We start from the raw sequence: 19204 nt of genomic DNA on the forward strand, positions 1-19204 counted from the left end.
ACCGCAACGTCCAATATCATATATAGTGACAGCGCAGACAGTGTTTTATAAAATTTTATGCATTTGTTGGCCACTGTCAGTCGATGCTTTAATTGAATCGCACGTCGAGTCTGTGATATACGAGAGAGGAGTCACAGCCGAAGGCATTTTGAACCGAGCTGAACAATTAATCCCATATAAACAATTATGAAAGACCGATTCATACTCGATTAATTCTCTCAATCACCATTCCGAACGATAGTTTTTGAACGTTTAAGCTGGAGACAAGTCAATTACCAGCACTTAATCGAGCTATATTTTACGATTCCATTTAAAAATACCGGGGGCGCTGGATGAAGCTGGTCAATTTAGATTGTATTAAAAGTACTCACACATAAAAATATTAGTCCCCGAAGCGAAATACCGTTCATCGAGAGATGAGGAATAAAAGTTTTAGTTGGTGTTATTTTCCCAAAGGATCTAAACTGGATAGTTCCTCTACTAAGTTGAAGTGAACTCGATCATCAACTTTAACGACCATAAAGTTTAGACATTAAACGTCTACTTTACTAATGTTTTAATTATCAGTTTACCTCTTTATTTTTAAGAATAAAATATTACAATGTTAGAAAACGGAAGCGGTTAACGTTTTTAAAATAAACACGATAAAAATACATACCGTCTATATGTTTCCAGCGTACTCGGACAGAGGTTCCACATAATTACAATAAGTCACATATATCACTCAATAACAACACTACACACTAGATACCTTCCAATCAGCGCTTCCGCCTATAAACAACTGTTCCCGTTTGACACAATTCCACTGCTTTCATTGTCTTTTTTTCACCTAAATCTACCCACTTTTACACTTGTACGCTGACAACAAATATAATCTTATATAAGTACCTACAGCTTACTAAGTAGGCCTACGTTCTCACTTCTTCTTATTTTAATATACAAATAGAAATATTTATTAGTATCTTTCAAATTATATATCATAATCATAAGTTATTTAATTTTGTAGTAATAAAAATATTATTTTATATTTTTTGCTTAAGTTTGTGCATCTATCGTCAATATTGAACGGAATACCTCAATTTAAAATTTTCCTTTAATCTCAACAGCAACGACGTGTGAAATAAACATAAAGTTCTCTTCACTTGCTTTTTTATAACTCGGCAAATAAGTCATTGTCAGAATTCGAGTTTATTCTTTATGATGATGGTGCCATAAACGTAAGCGGACCTGAAGGAAAACATTTATTGAAATAAGAATGTTTTATTATGCTTAACTTTTTATTGTTTAGTTTATGTAACTGAAGATACGACGGTCAATAAATTTATTGTTCTTTTAAACTCTCTCAAGATATTTTTTTTCAATTCAATGAGTTCTTTTTAAATAAAAAAAGTGTCAAGGGCGTTGTGTTGATGCCCTGCAAAGTAATGAAATCTTATACATTTTTAAATGAGTAGTGAGTAAATATGTAATGCCAAACTGGTTGGTTTTCACAAACAGTCATACTATAATAATGTATAAAATATTTAAAGCAACCATAGTTCCTTGAATACTTTATGTGCAAACAATATTAAAATAGTACTATTACTTGCAGTTATAAACAATATTGAGCTATTTATGAATGGAAGTTTTTAATAAAATTACAATCACTGTAGCAATATGTAACTAGAATAACCCGTTATTATACATATTATTAAATTCTAAATTTTACTATAAAAACATATTTTTATTTTATTTTATTAATTCCAAAAATACTTAATAATAACTTTGTACCGTTGCAAAGTTCAGATAGAAGAATAAAAATATGAAAAGTGAAAAATCGCATTAAAAAGTTCAATTCCTTCAACTGCTGACGAAAGTTTAATGCTCACCTTGGGTTTTCATAAAATTAATATCTCGTAGAATGGCGCACAGGTAGTACGTACACAAAACTTCAAAACACGAAGGAACTTTCCAGAGACATGGAAGTAGAAAATTTAATATTACTGTGGCATGTATGTTGTTATCTAACTTATGACGTCAACTAGCACGAAACTGGCTTGCATAAATACAACTTATGTGCATCCGAACAAATGTCCGCCTTCACGCTCTGTTTACATTTAGTTGTTAACAATGTCTTAACGTTTGAAAATTAACATGCTATAAAAAAATATTTACGCGACTTTTAAACTCCGACTTTTGCCTGTACTATAGTGAAAATAAACGTTAAATATCTACATGAGTTTACAGTTTTGGACTCTTAGATAAGGAGATCAGCAGGTCCCGCAACATTTTTCGCGTAGATATTATGACATCTGCTACGACAATGGTCATCGAAAGTTAGCAAACAATTTGGACAAATTGTTGATATCTTGTGAAGATACATGTTAAAATGCTAATTACGGTGGGCAACGAGTTTTAAGAGGTTCAATTTCATACTTGATATAATTTAACTGATATTTTTATAATTGTACCTCTGCATACGAGTACTTCGACTAAGTCCACTTTTCGAAAAAGTAATAAATATCTTTATTAGTAACAATAAAACCTTTGCCAAGCAATAACAGTTGTGGTAAAAGGGCAGGTCGTGGATTCGATTCCCTCAAGGAAATTAAATATTAAATATTTCATGGACAACGACTGGCCTATGTAGGTATGAAAGTTAGATAGTAATTGGTCCCTGAAAGTTATAAATTAGATGTTTTAGTCCTTTTATTTTCATATTATGTCAACAAAAATGCCCATCTCCGTGATAAACTTTTTCTGAGCCGCAATAAAGGTCGTTACGTCGCTAATCTCTGACTGTTCTACATCAGATATTCGAAATCATCAACTTTTTCAAAAGGCTCATGCATTTCCCACGTATCGCTGGGTTTATTTTCTCTGCTTTCCGCCTGATTCAAAATGGTTGTCTGTAGTTGTAAATCCAACTCGTGGCCTCAGCTGACTGGGCTCGGTTGTGTCTCTGAAGACACAACTTGCTATACCAACAGGTAAATAAATGTTTCATATGTATTTAAATATATTCACGTCCCTTCATAAATTAACATTAATAATATATAATTTCTACTTACGTAAACATCTAAGAGAAATATAGCGATATTTCAAAGCAATAAAAGGATCATTTAAACAGTAATATTGAATGTTAGCTTTCTCGAGCGCAATCAGTTCCCGTCGTGATACCGCTGACTGACGCCCCGCCCCGACTAATTGCCGCCTACTCGTTTACGCAATATCTATGCAGGTACCTACGTAAAATGCTATATATTTATTTATTTTATTTATTCAACTATTAAAATTGCTATCATAAAATGGTAATTTTTATTTAATAATTATTATTTGTTAATAATTGTAATTGTAAGATTTTTTTTATTATTTCACTGACAAATATATGTTATCCATCATTTTGTTGCTGATAAAATATTATATACGTATTTTATTACGCTATGAAGTCAAAGATTTAATCTTAAAATAATGACTCACAGTCATATTAACGTCATATTAACTTTCCATACAAATAAATAAAGTGCTACCTTACCTTTTATCGCCGCCTCGATTATATCAATGTTACGTAAGGTCAGCAAAACAGGTTCCATCATCAAATTCAGTCGGAAGGCAGTATGTCTTCTTTCCGTTAGAAATATAGCATACATTCGGAAACGCAATGGAGAACATCGAAAGTCTTTAACACTTTCCACTAAAATCGTAGCACCAATAAAACTTAATGATTTTGCATTTTCGTCGTTTTTATGTAAACCAATTTCATTTAAATCACCTTTCAAAACCCTGCGAATGTTCACTCTATACACTCGTTTATTATTATCAGAATTAACACCGTCCACTTTGCCAATGAATATATACGTAGAGCGTAGAGTCGCCTCTTTTAATATATCATTGTCGTAAGTGACACTTATGTTACAAGCGAGCGCGCGCTGTCGCCCGCTGGGTACCCTCGCCCGCTCGTATAATTGCACGTCCATGTCGACGACGTCCATGGAGAGAGCCAACAGCATTAATGCAACCCACATGACGGTTCAATATAAACAACTAATATGAAACAAGTTATTACCGATATCAATTTGTTTTACTTATTAACAAGGTGAAGTTATTATTAATTTTCACATATAGTTAGATTGGATCGAGATTAGAAATAGTATGGCTGATAGGAGCGTGCGCACGGGCGCAGTACGCGCCGGAGGCTGTCGCGCCGCGCAGACTCGCACCCACTCGTTCCAGACCGTTCGCCTACCCCATGTATTTACATACTGATTGATCACATAGCATCTTGTAGTATAGTGGTTCTTATATTTTTAGTTTTGCAATACATAAAGCTGTTTGCAGAAAAATCTTATTACGCTACGCATAGATACTTGCAATAAGTTTAATTTTATTATTGCATTTGTTATAAAAAATAAAAAAATCTACTTGAATTGGTGATTTTTTCACATATAATTTATTTATTACTTAACTCTCTAAGCTCTCAAAAATAAGCATTTCGGCACCCACACGGTGCGACACTCGCGTAAGGGTCATTAAATTAAAATTCATGCCTACAAAGGCGTTCTAGTAGAGTTGCAATTAATATGAAAATCTCTGGACAATATTTATGACACTGACAGAGGCGAAATTATACCGGATTTTAATATTTACCGACGGCCCGTATTTTATACGACGACGAGCGGATTACGTGCGAAATATAAACGTAAGCTGCGTTATCCAAATTTAATAGTCGCTATTTGACACTTGATCATTCGCGTTTCGTGAAACGACTCATTTCGAACGCAGTAATGGCCCTCGTTTATTATTCCGGACAGACAATATTCACCTACAACCAGCTTATTTATGTTTATGAGCGTCACATCCTCGATTCCTTTTCATCATTTAAAATAATTATAATAGTAACAATAATTATAAGTATATAAACATTAATCTTCTTCTTCCTGGCATTAATCCCGGCTATTGCCAGGGTCTGCCTTCTACTCAACCTTCTCCACTTTGCACGGTCTTTTGCGTCTCATGCATTGGCTCTCACGACATCCAACCAGCGCTTCCTTGGGCGACCGGGGGGTATATCCGAGAAGTCCGAAAAGTATAATTTTAATATATATTAAAACAGTAGCTAAATGTTGTGTTGATTCGCACCTCTACGAAGTATAAAAGTACGTATAACGTGTTCCAAACATAAATCCAGAGTATAATGCATTCTATATGTGCATGCAAACGAGCTAGCTCACCCCCTGCGAGCACAGGTAGGGGATGATTTCCAACGTTTGGTACGATTACTTTCGCAGCCACCGGAGTGCGGCCGCGTGATGTATGAGAGCACCCACGTTTACGTTTTCAAATAATCTCTCCTCTCTGAAATAATAACCCGTGAATAAACATAAAAGGCTGCGGTAGCGCCGCGAGCTGTAATTCCGCTGCGAAACCTCGTAAATAATTGCCGTGGCTTTCGCGCTAATTCTCCGCCAAGAGAGAAATCTATGAGAGCATCGCGTAGCGGTGTCATGAGAGATTGCTCGCTTTTCTGTTGCCTGTTGCCTGTTGCGCCAATTTATTAACAATTAGTATTCTATTACAAGCGAAGCATTAATAATAAATCTCTTGGAAATTTAGCCGTGACAAAACGGTTGAGCACAATGTCAGCCCTTTCAAATGTTAGCACTTAGTTCTTGTAGTATACTGATACCGCACACGAGTACAACTTTCACATTATATATTCTTATTTTCATCTCAGAAAGCTATAAAAATAAGGAACTTTACGACTTAGTTATGTTTCAAGCAAAATTATAAATTTTATATTATACTTTCTCTTCAGGTTCACGGTTCACGCCACAGCAGTTTAGGTAGAGGGAACCTAATATTGAGATACTTCGTCCCACATTTTCCGACTTCTGGAGGCATTGCGTGATGAGTAGCGGAACTTAATGCCACGCTTTTCCTCGGCACCAGAGCAAGGAAATGAAATTATTAAATATTTTATTTCCTCGAGTGGGAATCGAACCTACAACCTATGTATGTAGGCTTGTGCCCCTACGCCACGACTGAACTACAAATAAAAGAAAGATGATGTATTTAAAAGTGAAATTAAATAAGGTACTAGCACTTTGTTAACTTAAACCTACTTTCTCTGACGCATTACTCTCGGAATTTATTTGCCACATACATACATACAGATGTAAAGATGTGCGTATGGTAATGATGTCAAGAACGTCGTTGTAAGATATCGCAGCGTTAATTAAACATTCCTCAACGTTCACTCTATATTAAGTCGTTAAAAAATTGTATGTCTTTAAGATTTAATAATTTTCAATACATTTGACAATCGTTCTAAAAGAAAATTAAAATTACAAAGTGAAATTATTTGATTAACATAAACGACATTAATTATTCAATCAGTATTTAATTGGTAACAAATATTTCGGATACTATTTTCTTATATTACTAACATAAGTATTTAAATAATATAAGATAGGCAGCTGAATTTTTTAATTTATATAAAATAATGGATAATGGATAATTAACCTTTAATTATCCAAAGCTACTTGAGATAGAAGAAATTGTTGAGTAATTATAACAAGGTACTCAGAATGTTATTACAATTTTCTTGTAAATTATAAAATTTTCTTATGATGAAAATTGTAAATTATTATTAAAATATTGTTATATTTACAAATGCTAATTGTGCAATAATGGGGTGTTTAAAAGAAAAAAAGAAAAAAATATAAACAATTTGTATAGATTATAGATTACTATAATAGTATAGATTATTGTTACTTTATTTATAATCAAATGTTAATCTGATGCTGAAATGGACTTAGATTAATTTTTACATTGACATTACCTTGAAGTTCCATAAAATTCCGTTCAGTAATTTAAAAGTGGAACAAATGTCCATCTTTAGTAGGATTAAATGGTAAAACTGTTTATAATTTTCTTAAAAAACGTCTATATTAAAATAGCACCAAGCAACCCAGCTCGAAATCGTATGATACCTACTTCTAAAGTGTTCCACGTTATTATATTCCTTTGTTTGTTATTTAAAAGCAAGCGTGATTCTTTATATAATTAAGTCAACCCTTATCGTGACACTACAGAGATATTTTACAAAATTAAATTAAATTATGGGAAGTTACTTGTAAAAATATTTAACGACTTGTCTCTAGAATAATAGATTAAATTTAAAGCTCGTCCTTTATGATATAGATAAGAAGGATTATAAAAGGAAGTGGGGACGAAATGTAGATAAGAAATAATAGCTTGCCGTTGAAAAGTGGAGAAATGACAAGTCATTCATATTTTCTACTAGCTTTTGCTTATGGGTTTCCGCGAGATTTTTATTTAATTAATTTCTGTAGATGGTTTATTCATTCTTTTTTTAACACTGCCGATGAGTTTTATATAGCTATATTTGAGACTGCCTTCTTATCTTTGATTTACTAAACTGCCATTAAAATACATAATAATAATAATAAAAATTATTTTTATTCTTTCAGTACTGATTAAAACTTATATTTAAAAGCTTTTACGTTTACATATAAAACGCATAAATGAAACAAAATATTTAATAATATTCGTTTAATATTTTCTGAAAATATATTTACAAAAGTGTCAAAATAGAGTAAGACAATGAAGTATAGAAATACATTGCAATATGTAGTTCGTATGTATTTTTTTCATATTTTCAAGATATGCGATTAATTACAATAACGATTAAAGATTTGAACAATATCACAATTGAGTTATAATATTAAAACTCTTTGATAACACGCAAATAGAATCTCTACATATGTATCTAATCAATGAATTTAACAAACTGTTTAGTAATACATACCTTAGAATTATGCAAGAAAGAGTTTTATTAAGATGAAGAAAATAAATAGACTATTATCAAAGCTAAAAATATTATTTTTATGTAGTTAAATAGAAATTAATGTTATAATAATTTAATAAATGTAAGTTTAATTATATAAGTTTACAAAGAATGTAAGTAAAGTAGACGTGATATTAACAAGAATTTCGAAAAATCTACTTATATTTATAAAACATAATGAAATATCTATCTCCAAATTGCCATATGCTACAAATTTTCATTGATTTGTAGGGATGTTGCGAACATTCACCAATGCACCGAATTATGCATCTACATTTGTAGACATGTTCACATTTTTAATGCAAATAATCATGCGGACACAAATATAGTCGAGACATGAAAGAAATCGCGGTCGCGTAAGGATGATTGGTCAACAAGAATAAACATTCCAGTGATAACATGTGTAAAAAAAATAATATTAGTTCCCCGTAATGGAATTAAATTACTACGACTATCTTGTTAAGGTCGACACTGCCAATCAGATGAGGAAAAATTAATTAAATATGGTGACGCCTATATCGGAAAATTTTCGTTAATGGCACAAAGATTTTTATTACCAAAAAGCATTCCATACAGCTAACAATCAATTGATAGAAAGAAATATTTCTTTCATAGCTTTCCGATTTACTTGAAAATTTGCAGAAATGTTTGAATCTGATAATAATACAATATTTTCAAAGCGTAAACATGAGTCCAGCCACACATACCATCCCTGGGTCCAGCCAGGATTATAATTTATGGCAAATCATTTTGGCACTATTGGATAGAAACTAGACTAGAACTTTAGATGTCTTCATTAAACAAGTTATGGAAATATTGGTTACAAATAAATTAAGAAATTATTTATAAAACTCTATCATTTGGAGGCAAACGAATAATCGCGTTTGGAATAATCTCGACCCCAAGTAGTTACTAATTTCATAAAAAACATAAGTTATTATAAGCATATATTTACTTACATTCTTTGAAAACCGGTTATTATTAGTATCAAGGACACTCTATCTGGGCGAGGTTGTACGGTGTACAAGGTCGAATGCCGTGAGTGGTGACGGAGAGACCCCGGGAAGGGGGTATGATGTCGCGACCACTCACGCGCAAGCGATGGACGCATCCAACAAACCCGTGTAGTGCGTGCGTACCTGACAACCTAAATTAATTCACCATTTAATCTTTATTTTAATCGGGTTTTTAAATTTTGAGTATTCCCTACTTAAAAATCCTACAACTTTTACTCAAATGTCCAATAAATATCCATTTTGGGTTACCATAAGGGGTATTAATAATGTCAGCTATCATTTCATAATTTCATGAGGCCAGTGTGAACAGGACTGGGAATAGTCAATGTTGCAAATGCAAGCACATTTAAATATAATTAAATTTCAAATACTTACCTCGTAATATTATCTGGCGGCTGGCCGACGTGAATGAATGGATCCACATCTAATGAACTCATTCGTCCATGCGTCGTCCCTCTGGCCGTAGTAGAACCCAACTTTAGCATCGCATCTTTTTTATACCGGCGTGCCGATATCTTAGATCTTATATCAACTTTTACTTTTCCCGATCGTAACTCTGAGGGGCCGTTCCCCGCATCCCAACGTAATATTGCCCTGTCGTCGACAAAGCCGAGCCATAAATAATCTCTTACACCTGATGCACTTATTAAAGCACCCCTTCCGCAAACAGCTGAGACTTCCGCCCAAATGTCGAATCGTTTAGCCGGCAAACGTGTCCTGGCTGTCATCCTCGCGAGACCGTCAAACAATGGCGCTGTGTATATTTCATTTACATTCTCCTCGTAATATTCATCGTATATTGGATAATTTTCCTCGACTTCATTCGTTATATATTGCTCCTCTGAATGGTTTTCAATTTCAATAGCTTTGGGCGCATTTTTATTACAACCACCCCCTACATTCTTTTGTGTATGCATATTTTGTGCTGTGTGTAATTTCTCTGTGAATTAATCATTTTTATAAAATACAATGATTATATTTATATTAAGTTAAAACAGTGCATTAACTACTTTGTGCAAATAGGCTAAATGCTAGCTCTCTAGCGATAATCAACTGGCGGTAAAATGTCGATGCAAGTCAGCTCAGGTTCGGGGCTGTCGGGTTTGCCGCTATCGCTGGTGTCTACTGAAGCGTCGGTGAACTGAATGGAGTTTGGAGTGCGTTCCATATCTGAGAATTTTGTGTTTTTGATATATATTTTACGTGAATTGAAGCGTTCAGCTGAGCGACTACCTCGCCTGACTGTGGGGGCCTCTTCACTACAAGGACCAAACGCTTGAGCTACGACATCGGATTGCGTTCTGCACGCGTGGGCTCTTAAGTGGCAAGTGGAAATGTATGTCCTGCCGTCACTGCCGCAGACAGACGGAGCATCGGTCGCCGGACATTCTGCGGCGCCGCATTCGCAAGTGGCGAGCCCGCTGCGTATGACGCAGTAGGCCCCGAAGTAGCAAGTCATATGCTCGCAATCGGTGGCTGGCAGTTGGGTGGATTCCGCTGTTGGAAAGGAGGAATAAATATGTCATGCTGTTCCTTTTGTTGCGCTTTATAGATACATGAAGTCTTCATGTTTTCTTTTCTGCGTATTTATGCAGAGAAAGAACATTTTTTTTTATTTAATAGTATCGTAGGCAGAGAGAACTTACGAACCTAGTGTTAAGACACTTTGTTCCCATTAAGACTATCCCGTTCTCCACTTTCCGCCGAATTCTAGAGGCATTGCATGTTGAATGGCGAAACTCAACACAACGTTTCGCCTCGACACCAGAGTGAAGAAATCAAAATATTAAATATTTCATTTCCTCGAGAGAGAATTGAACCTGTCACACACTTGTGCTCTGGCCTAGCCTCAGAAACAACCATAAAAACAAAATAATAATTTGTAAAATATTATAAATATTTAGAATAACAACTAAACTCAATTTTATTGAAAAATAATATATAAGTACATACGATCGAAGCATCCATTTGGACCAAGTGTGTGTTCATGGTTGGAGCAGACTGTGCACTTTTGACCTTGTATACCAGACTTGCAAACGCACCGTCCAGTCATTTGTTCGCAATCTTCTCTCACAGAACCGAATGCTGAACAACCGCAAGCTGAGTGAAAAAAACATATTATTAATATTTCATTTTTATTATTAAAATTAAATATGATCATTTTCCTAGGTGAAGATTGAAGCTGCAACCAGTATGCATATACTCAGACATTTGTTAAGAATAAGGAACACTTGTCATTATATTAATGACATTTTTTTTTAATATTACTTTTTACACTTTTATTTTAACATTTACATTTTTTTTTATAAACATAACTTAAAAATATATTAAATAATTTACAACTGCTTGTAGATTTGCATTTAAATCTATATAAACGCTCTACTTACGTATACATCCAGTAGGACCCGTGCCTATACGCGGTAGCCCCCAATAACCAGGTTCACAGCGATCGCATTTTTCGCCGCCAACTCCTGGCCTACATTGACACTGCCCATTATCATCACACTGTTCTGAAACGGACCCTAGCCTATGACAGCCACACTGAGATGGACACCCGGATCCACCTGGTCCTCTCGCCGGTGTTACACCGTCAGTGCAGCATCCGTACCAAGATTCTTGGCAATCTTTCTTTTCTACAACTGCTTTATCTGTTATGGTATAATGGTTAATTAACTTCATGTAAAGTCTAAAATTAAATAAAAGCAGATGGTTGAAAAACCTAGGTTGAGTTTTTATTAATAAATTCCTTTATATTATATTGATTTATAAAAAGTAAGTAACATTATTTGTAATGTTACTGCTTAAGTTATTTTTAATATCTTAAGAAAATGTTGTAAAGTGTGTACAATATTTATAAAAAGCTTAATGATAAAATTTAGTTACCCTTCCTACAACAGCGAGCGGCTTTAGCAGTATGGTGACAATAGCTACCAGCAGGACAGTCCTTGCGATGCGGACCACCGCCACAGTCCATAGGGCGGCCTTCAGCGTCAAGAAGGGGCTCATCGTCCCCACATGGGCGGAACTGTAACAAATAATAATAATTACTTTAAGAAGATCAGGTTTTAATATTTGAAGTATAAGTGTACAACATAAGCGAATTTATTGGTTTAATTTGAATCTATAGGCAATATATGGACTTGCACAAGTCTGGATTTGTGCAAGTATATCTACTGTAACGTGTGTTGGAAGATTAAAGCGCATTTTTTCGGTTTGCGCAAATCCTTCAAAAAAATTTAAATTCCAATTCGTGACTTGAGCATAAATCAAAACTATAATCATAATACATGTTTATTTTCTTATCTCTGTGTCTACTTTTGTCAACCCATTTCTTCAGTGTTAATTCCAAATAGCTGAACAGAAACAGATTTAACTTAGGTACATTAAATATTAAAACAGAATAAAATGGAGGATTTACCCAAAAATAAATAAAAATACCTCCAATCCCCTACAAAGCGCTAGTGGTCGAAGTCTTAAATCCTCTTGACGTCTACAAGCTTCTAACTTCATATGGCACAGAGTTGGGTACATCCTCAGGTCCGAAGCACACACAGGTGCAGACGCAGCAGCTGCAGCCGCAGCACAATCGAACAGACAAGCGCATCTCGGTTGACCGTTGCCGTCGACTGCGCACGTCGCCTCGTACGCGCACTGCACGCGCGCGCAAACAGCCGTGCCGGTCGGTACGCTAGAACTCTCTGTATCATCTAGGCGTATTTCGTTGCCGTTCTCCATTATTCTGGCCGATTTGTTAAAACCTAATTGAAAAAAAAAATATTTGATATAATACCAATTAAATTTTTAAAAAGCAAATATACTTATGTTATAGTAAAACGAGAAATTGAATGTACTATTAATCCCAGTGATATTCCCGTCCTGCGGCTCGCACTCCCCGTAGTAAGCGACCTTGAGAGGCGTCTCCCCCCGCATGCGCGCCTCGCACGCCGCGCGCTGCAGCGCGCACTCGTTGGGGAAGGTGCGTCCGTCGGCGCACACGGGCTCGCGCAGCGCGTCTGCGCACGTGGCCGCGCACGCGCACTTGCCGCGCGAGCACCACATGCCGGCCGGGCATTGGACACCGCCGCATGATTCTGTGTGTTTTATAAGATATGTTAAGAGAATCACCACTTTATTTCGTACGTTTTGCTAATTTAATTTTTTTTTAGTCCCATTTCGCGTAATACGCAAAATCGCAAAAGTAAGGAATCAATGTGTGTAGAATTTTCTTTCAATAAAATTAATCATTCATATTGATGTTTAAAAAACATAATTCAGCTAAATAATCGGAAATACTTTTTTACTTTTAATTTTCAATAATTAATTAATTACTTCAAAAAATTTTTAAATCAACCACATTTAAATAGTAAATTCTCAATTCTCACCACATGACCCCATATGCTTAACGTGAATTCGTTTCTTTTCCCGACAGGCTAGGTCTCGCAGTGCGCACACACTGCTGTAAGTCTGATTATCACTTCCGCAAATTTCTTCGGTTTCCTAAAATAATATCAATGTAACTTAAATTTTTATTTTTTTAATAAATGTTAAAATACAAAATGGTATTGTAATTTAATTGGGAATTTAATTATTAGTTAGTAGTAGGTAATATATAAGTCCACTAACTGTGCAGGAGGGATATTCCTGTGGAGGTATCCAAAAATGTTGGCCTAAAAATAAATGGCCAATGTAAAATTTGTTGCCATAATTAAATCCATACGTAATTAGTTACTTCAATAACACATAGTAATAAATTTAAATAAATTAAAAAATAATACATACAGTTCCATCTTCGCAATGTTTGGGACAAACACAGCTGGCTTCAGAGACTCCGTCGCTCTCACACACAGCATAAAATTCGCATTTCTTATTTTCACAGCCATCTATAACCCAAAAAATATTAAAGTTATTGACATCCAGTTAAATTATAATTAAGATCAAGAGATCGCTTTATCACGTTATATCGTATTTTTATATAATAAAAGTATATAAAAATACTTATATACATAAGTGAATAAAAGAAAACTTCATCAAACTTACTGCAAGGTCCATCGTACAGCACTTGTACGTGTCGACGATGCCGGCAAGCCTCTAGCTGTAGCTTGCACCTGTTGCCGTAGGAGATGCCATCCGAGCCACATACGGGGGCAAATTCGTTAGAACACTTTGGACAACGACACACGCCTCTCCCACCCGTCGACACGCATTCACCGCCGTGAGGACATATGCGACCGGCGCATACTCCGTTTGATCCTAGTTACAAAAATAATAGCACTAAATAAAAAAATGAAAATAGTTGGGAAAATAGGAATATATTGGGAAATAATTATTCTCTTTCAATTTTTAAATAAGTATTCTACTAAGGTACTACTTTTTAATAGACCTTATCCATTATCAAAAAAAAATTACAGTTCTTTTTGAATTCATATTGTTAAGAACTATAACTTTAAATATTTAAAAATTCAATCTGCTTGTACTGGTTAACGAATGATAACGTACATATTCGTGAGCAGAGAATCAATAAATGCTTCCAAATTATACCTCAAATAAAGTCGTATCTTTTAAATGGATTTTATTATATGAATGAATATTAAAAAAAACTGTTGTTAAAAACATATCATGTAAAAGTAATTAAACTTGAACAAATTGATATGTGTTTAATCTTAACTATATAATTAATACTCAGTTAGATAACTTTGTTGTCCCATAAAACCTTTTTATCTTACTTTATCATCACGGACTGTAAATAAATGAAACATAAAAGAAATACTGGTTTTAACTTGACAAGTATTCTCGTAAGTACCTACTAATATAATGTCGAAGAATGAAATAGTATTAAAATAGTCATTATTTTATGGAAACCATTAACTTTCGAAACATAAGTTATAATAAAGATTAAGAAACTATGTGCGTGTTTTAACAAGTATTGCAAGTAATCAAAAGCATCAACAAATTTGACCAATGACTACGTGTAAACGGGACCGGTTATGGGTTCTATTCCCACCCCAGGAAAGAAATTTTTAATATTTTAATTTATTCACTCTGGTGTCGAGATAAAACGCGGCGTTGAGTTTCGCAACTCAACACGCAATACCTCCAGAATTCGGCAGGAAATCGGGAGGTGTCTTAACACTAGGCTCCTCCTAGGACACCTCCTCCTCCTCCTTCGTGCTACATCCGCAATAAAGCGTGAAGCTGAAAAAAAATAGTTATTAATCATACCACAAGCGCCCGCATGAACGACTTTCAGCTCTCTCCCCAAAAGACAAGCGGCTCGCTTCAACTCGCACTCGCTGTCATGGGTGCGCGCGTCGGACCCGCACACGGGGCGCAGCACGGGCTCGCACGGCGGCGGACACGCGCACACCGCCCCGCTGCCCTCCACGCGGCACTCCGCGCCGTGCCGGCACTCCACCTCCGCACACGGATTGACACCTGGAAATTATGATCATTATTTGGTCGTATTTTATTTATTTGTATAAAGTCATAGATAGTTAGTTAACGCGGTCGTGACGCAGTGGGATGTCATTGGCCGCGACGGTTTTGGATTCGTAACCCACCACTAAAATTAAATCAATTTTATTTCGCTATTTTATGGTCGCGCGAACATTGGGCGAAAATCGGGGTATCAATAAGCGGAGTATCTTAACACTAGGTTTCCTCTGTCCTTTGGTATGCGGGAAAAAGCGAAACTACTTTTATATAGTTACCCTACAATATAATTTAAAAATGTAATATATTAGTTTGGAATTTAAGTTAGCTAAGAGTTCTTCGTACCCGAACTACACTGTCCTTTGAATATAATTTTCAATTGTTTTCTAGCACGACACGACTCTCTGTGCATTTGACATTCATTGGAATAAGTTTTCCCATCAGATGCACAAACGGGTGAAAATTCAAGGGGACAAGGCTCAGCACAGCGGCACGAAGGCTGTCGTCCATCGTCCAGCTGGCAAACTTCGGGATCGGGACAGGTCACTCCCGCACATGGATCTGTTACCAATTAAATGAAAACATTTCAAACAAATCTGAGCATCTTATTTACACTCGTATTATATTTATTTATATTTTTACCCGACGGCGGCGAAGCAAAAGGAGGGTTGTTTTTAGCGTGTATGCATGTCCGTAACTTTATTCCCTTGTAACCAGTGAAATGATTTTGATAATTAATCTGTGGTTTGATGTGTGGGACGCCAAAAATTACGATCTTCCCTCGTTATTGAATTTTCAAGCAGAAACGAAACGGCAGTGTTTAATGTCATAATATGTTTTTAATTACAATCAAAAGTGATGCTATACTTACCACATTTACCGAAATATTTAAAAGTTATATTCGTGTTAGTTTCGCATGCAGCGCGTCGCATCTCACACACGCCCGGGTAGTCCCTGGCGTCGCTGCCGCAAAGCGGTCGGGAGCCTTCATGGTCTCCATAACTTGGGCAAGAAGTGGGACATTCGCAGTGGTAACTCTTTGCGTCCGCCGTTGGCCGACACTGCTCGCCAAAACCGCACGACACACCCCGACACGGATCCGGCACGTCTGCCACAATATGCACATCAATTAGCTGCAACAATAGAAACTATAATCTACGATACAAATACTATATGAAACCCTAAAAACGTATTTTTTTTCATTACAGCCCTCCAAAGTTTTTGCTGAAAATTAACTTTTAAATAAAATATCTAGTATTTTTCGATCTTATTTCCAAGATTTATAGATAGATAGTTTTGAACTATTACCTACATATATGATACGAAAGACCTACTATTAAGCTATATTAAGGAAAAAAAGTAACGACAGATCCGCTACCCATAGACCACCGTTTATCTGTCGATCGCTTTACTGTATACTGTATGTACTGTACATACATACCTACTGTTATGAAGGAATCCGATACGATACAAAATAATTTAATAATTGTTATGCGGTTGAACGAAGCCTAAAGGAGAGGAGGGTAAGCAGAGGGAACCTAGTGTTAGATACTCCGTTCCCTACTTTCCGTCGAATTCTGGAGGCATTGAGTGTTGAGTGGCGGAATTCAACGCCGCCCTTTGCCTCGACACCAGAGCAAAGAAATAGAAATATAAATTTTAAATAAATATTTCATTTCCCCGAATGGGGATCGACCCCATAACCAGTCGGTTTACAGTCACTTTCTTTGTGTTCCTGCGCCGCGATTGGTTTCTTATGCGCATCATAATTCTTAATTAATGTATGTAAGTATAATAATTTTATATTATTATTTGTTCGTTTATCTCTTTAGAACTTACCACTCGGGAACAGGTAACAAGCGAAGGCTGTAGCTGATAGCAGCAGGGTGAGCGTTGCCGGACTAGTTAACATCGTTGTTCTATTCGACTACCACAATATGCTAGTACATATCATGTCGTACAGTCTTTATTTATACCTGGAAAATAGGCGAATGCAAATACCAGGAACGTGATGCCATAAAAACCACATATCGTCTTTAAAAAGTATACCTACTAATCAAGAAATTAAAATAGTAATAAAATCTCAAAAATATTTACAGTATATAAACAACTTATAAATTCGCTCTTTATATAAATTAATAAATAAAAAAAATAGTAAAAAATTGTTTTTTTTTAAACATTTACAAACGTAAAGTAAGGAAATAACATTTCTAATTTTTTTTTAATTATAGCAAGTATGTCTTAGCAATACTAACTATCTAAACCGCTAAGTATTTAAATAACAACATAAAAAAATATTTAGATAATTTAGAATATATTTACATTTCACCTGTATGCTGAAAATGATCGAGAATTCAACTCACTGTCTACATATTAAAATATCTACATTAGGTGTATCGAAATTTTCCCAATCAATAACATCGCTTACGAACTGATTAATCTAATTAAGGTATTACTGGGTGTTATACAATTACTCTTTCTGAATACACTTACCAAGCAAAATCACATATAGATGAACTTATTTAACAATTTAAGCTTAAAAATCTAATATTTTAATATCCTACATTTTATAACTGGCTAATATCGTCACATGAAAATACTCGACTGAAGTGTGAAACCTTTGGGTACCTGCTTTCAGGACATGCGCAGTCGTCCCCTCGGCGTTCATTGAGAAGGATTTAATCTATAAATAGGTTGAGAGTTATGAATGGATTGTGATGTAAGTATACTGTATACCTAATCGTAATGTGAAATTTATATTATGTATGTATATAAGAAAATTATATTATTATTGAGACAAATACATACGTACCTACTAGGGAAATATTTAAATTAACTTAAGAGAAAATAAAGAATGTATAGAATAACTAAGCGCTATTCGAAACACAAATAATAAACCTAATAATAATAATAAATATATAACAATTACTTTTTCTATTACATACTTACATATGCACATATTCAGAAATTCATCCATGTATGAATAAAGTATAAGGAACTAGAGTTCTTGCTTAAGAAATGACACTGTTTCTAGGGTATTCCAATTTTAATTACCACACATTTAGGTATTTCCACAAACATCGTGCGCTCATCTTCACGGAAATAAAAATTTCAATTGGTGGCATCAGAAGGTATAAATAGAAATTTCTTTAAAAATCAATGTTTTGAATATATAACGGCGGTAGTTACAGTTATAGCCATATTAAAAATTGGAAATGCCGATTACAATTTTTTAAATCGAAAATATTTACCGACTTTAGCTCTCTACAATTCAAAGCTTTTAACTCTACATGTAAATTGTATGTATTATTATAAGCAGGCACATTCATCGTTTATTTATAACAAAACAAGATAGCCTGTCCACGTTTAACTTTGTAACATTATTTATTTAGCAGTTCCATAGCGGCGTTGCAAGATGTGTGATAAGGCAGCCCACCCTGCACAAGTGATCTTGTAAAGTACATCGCATCAATATTATAAGCTCCGTGAAATACGATAATACGTAGATTATGAAGATATCTTTAAACATTTATAGGGTAAGGCCTTTTAGCCTATCTAACATACAGAGTTACACACATCAATGTTTATTAAAGCGTTTCGTATGAGCTCTAAAAAAGTTGCGAATCACTAATAGGTAGGTATAGCTCGACAAATACTTTATGAAGTATGTGAACACTGACATGAATCAATCTCGCGCATGTACAGTCGTGTGCGTAATGTTAAGTATGCGGAGTGTGGTGTCATTTTGTATCATATATACAAACTGGTGCAGTAAATGACATTTGGCGTCGCGTTCTACTATATTTTAGTGTTGTGATAGGGCTCGCGGGGTAGCGGTGCGGTGTAAGCGGGGACGTCCCCGAGTAGGTACCTTAAATATGCATTCTGCGCAAGTGTCCGCGAGTACTTC

The 19204-nt window shown here is 35.1% G+C and overlaps 1 protein-coding gene across 3 annotated transcripts; it reads right to left on the bottom strand.

Annotated features, from left to right (window-relative positions):
• Positions 1-7539: 7539 nt before the first annotated feature.
• Positions 7540-17941, bottom strand: LOC146535640 (agrin-like). 3 transcript variants are annotated; one of them, XM_085192105.1, is made up of 16 exons: positions 17923-17941; positions 17134-17270; positions 16166-16402; positions 15640-15855; positions 15085-15297; positions 13903-14115; positions 13645-13745; positions 13248-13362; positions 12717-12956; positions 12304-12623; positions 11749-11890; positions 11253-11513; positions 10819-10965; positions 10099-10362; positions 9241-9805; positions 7540-8996 (listed from the first exon to the last, which is right to left on the bottom strand). In XM_085192105.1, the coding sequence occupies exons 2-16, from the start codon at positions 17204-17206 to the stop codon at positions 8837-8839; spliced, it is 3267 nt and encodes a 1088-aa protein (XP_085048231.1). In that variant the 5' UTR covers positions 17207-17270; positions 17923-17941; the 3' UTR covers positions 7540-8836. The 3 variants fall into 3 exon arrangements, with proteins under 3 accessions (XP_085048231.1, XP_085048230.1, XP_085048232.1); XM_085192104.1 differs by lacking the exon at positions 17923-17941 and adding an exon at positions 17788-17917; XM_085192106.1 differs by lacking the exon at positions 17923-17941 and having other exon boundaries at positions 16166-16427; positions 17134-17271.
• Positions 17942-19204: the final 1263 nt, after the last annotated feature.

Source organism: Heliconius melpomene, chromosome 10, assembly GCF_056956725.1.
Source record: "Heliconius melpomene rosina isolate 202511_hmr_F chromosome 10, ASM5695672v1, whole genome shotgun sequence".
In the NCBI taxonomy this organism is placed as follows: Eukaryota; Metazoa; Arthropoda; class Insecta; order Lepidoptera; family Nymphalidae; genus Heliconius; species Heliconius melpomene.